The sequence below is a fragment of the Echinops telfairi genome, unplaced genomic scaffold, assembly GCF_000313985.2.
Source record: "Echinops telfairi isolate 266 unplaced genomic scaffold, ASM31398v2 ScPeMD7_7458;HRSCAF=8496, whole genome shotgun sequence".
Lineage (NCBI taxonomy): Eukaryota > Metazoa > Chordata > Mammalia > Afrosoricida > Tenrecidae > Echinops > Echinops telfairi.
In genome coordinates, this window is record NW_022111358.1 from 46,341,170 (window position 1) to 46,342,190 (window position 1,021).

General features: G+C 58.2%; 1 protein-coding gene across 1 annotated transcript in view; it reads right to left on the reverse strand.

Annotated features, from left to right (window-relative positions):
• Positions 1–1,021, reverse strand: part of SRP68 (signal recognition particle 68) — a 33,280-nt gene that overhangs the window by 7,128 nt on the left and 25,131 nt on the right. The window contains exon 6 of the mRNA XM_045299501.1: positions 628–948. Within this exon, the coding sequence (XP_045155436.1) occupies positions 628–948 (321 nt within the window). The remainder of the gene's footprint in view (positions 1–627; positions 949–1,021) is intronic.

Genomic DNA, 1,021 nt, shown 5'->3' on the forward strand with positions numbered 1-1,021 from the left:
GGGCTCAGCCTCCTCCCCCAGCAGCTCAGCTCAACAGCAAGTCTCCCTCGGTCCCAGCAGAGCACAAGTCTCGTGTCCGGGACCCACCAGACTGTCAGGTCCAGAGCAGCGATGACCAACTGGTTACCCAGCCCCCATCAAAGCCGCTCCGCTCTGCAGTAGCTCCCCCGGCCCTCCCCCACACCTGCACGGGGCTGCTCTGAGACCCGCTCCCTTGCGGAGGCAGTGGTCCTTGGAAGTGGAAGGCGGTGGCAGCAAGGCCAGAGCTCAAAAGTTGACTCCAGGACGGAAGCTGCTGTTGGGGAGGAGACGCTGAGCTGCTGGCTGAGCGGGGTACAAGCTGGAGCCCCCTCGAGCTGGAGGGAGGGAGTGCAGCCCTGCACTGGCACTCCCGGCGGGATGGTGCCAGTGTGTGCTAAGGCACTGGGTTTGTGGTGGTATGGAGTGGAGACTCCAGGTCTAAAAGGCACGGAACGATGAGGCTATTCTTAGGGGAAACAGGGTCAAGGGAGGATCCTACCACCGGACTGACCCAGGGCTATGCTGGGATGGTCAGTTGACTTAAATCAAAATGTCAAAGAGACTCCCTGTGCTCGGGCAGCTGGGAGTCTGTGAGGAGCATCCTACCTGATCTGGTTCCAGCTCCTCCCGGACAGCCTGGACCGCATCCCGACACTCACTGAGCACGGACTCGAACAGCCGCTCCTTGGTCTCCTCGCTCTCGGCCTGGACAACGGCAGGAGGGAGGAACAGCAGGGCTAGGTTCCCACCACCACACCAGACACCCCAAAACACTGCACAAAAAGAGCACGTCCCTGGTATGCCGAGCCCCACCTGGTAAGGCTCTCCCATGGGTCTACTCACTATGTGTACGGGAAGACCAACCCTCTTCCGTGGGGTTCTTTTCTTTGATTTAAAAAAATCATTTACTGGGGGCAGGTACAGCTCCTTTCACAATCCATCCACCCATTGAGTCAAGCACATTTGTACATATGTTGCCATCATCATTTTCAAAACATTT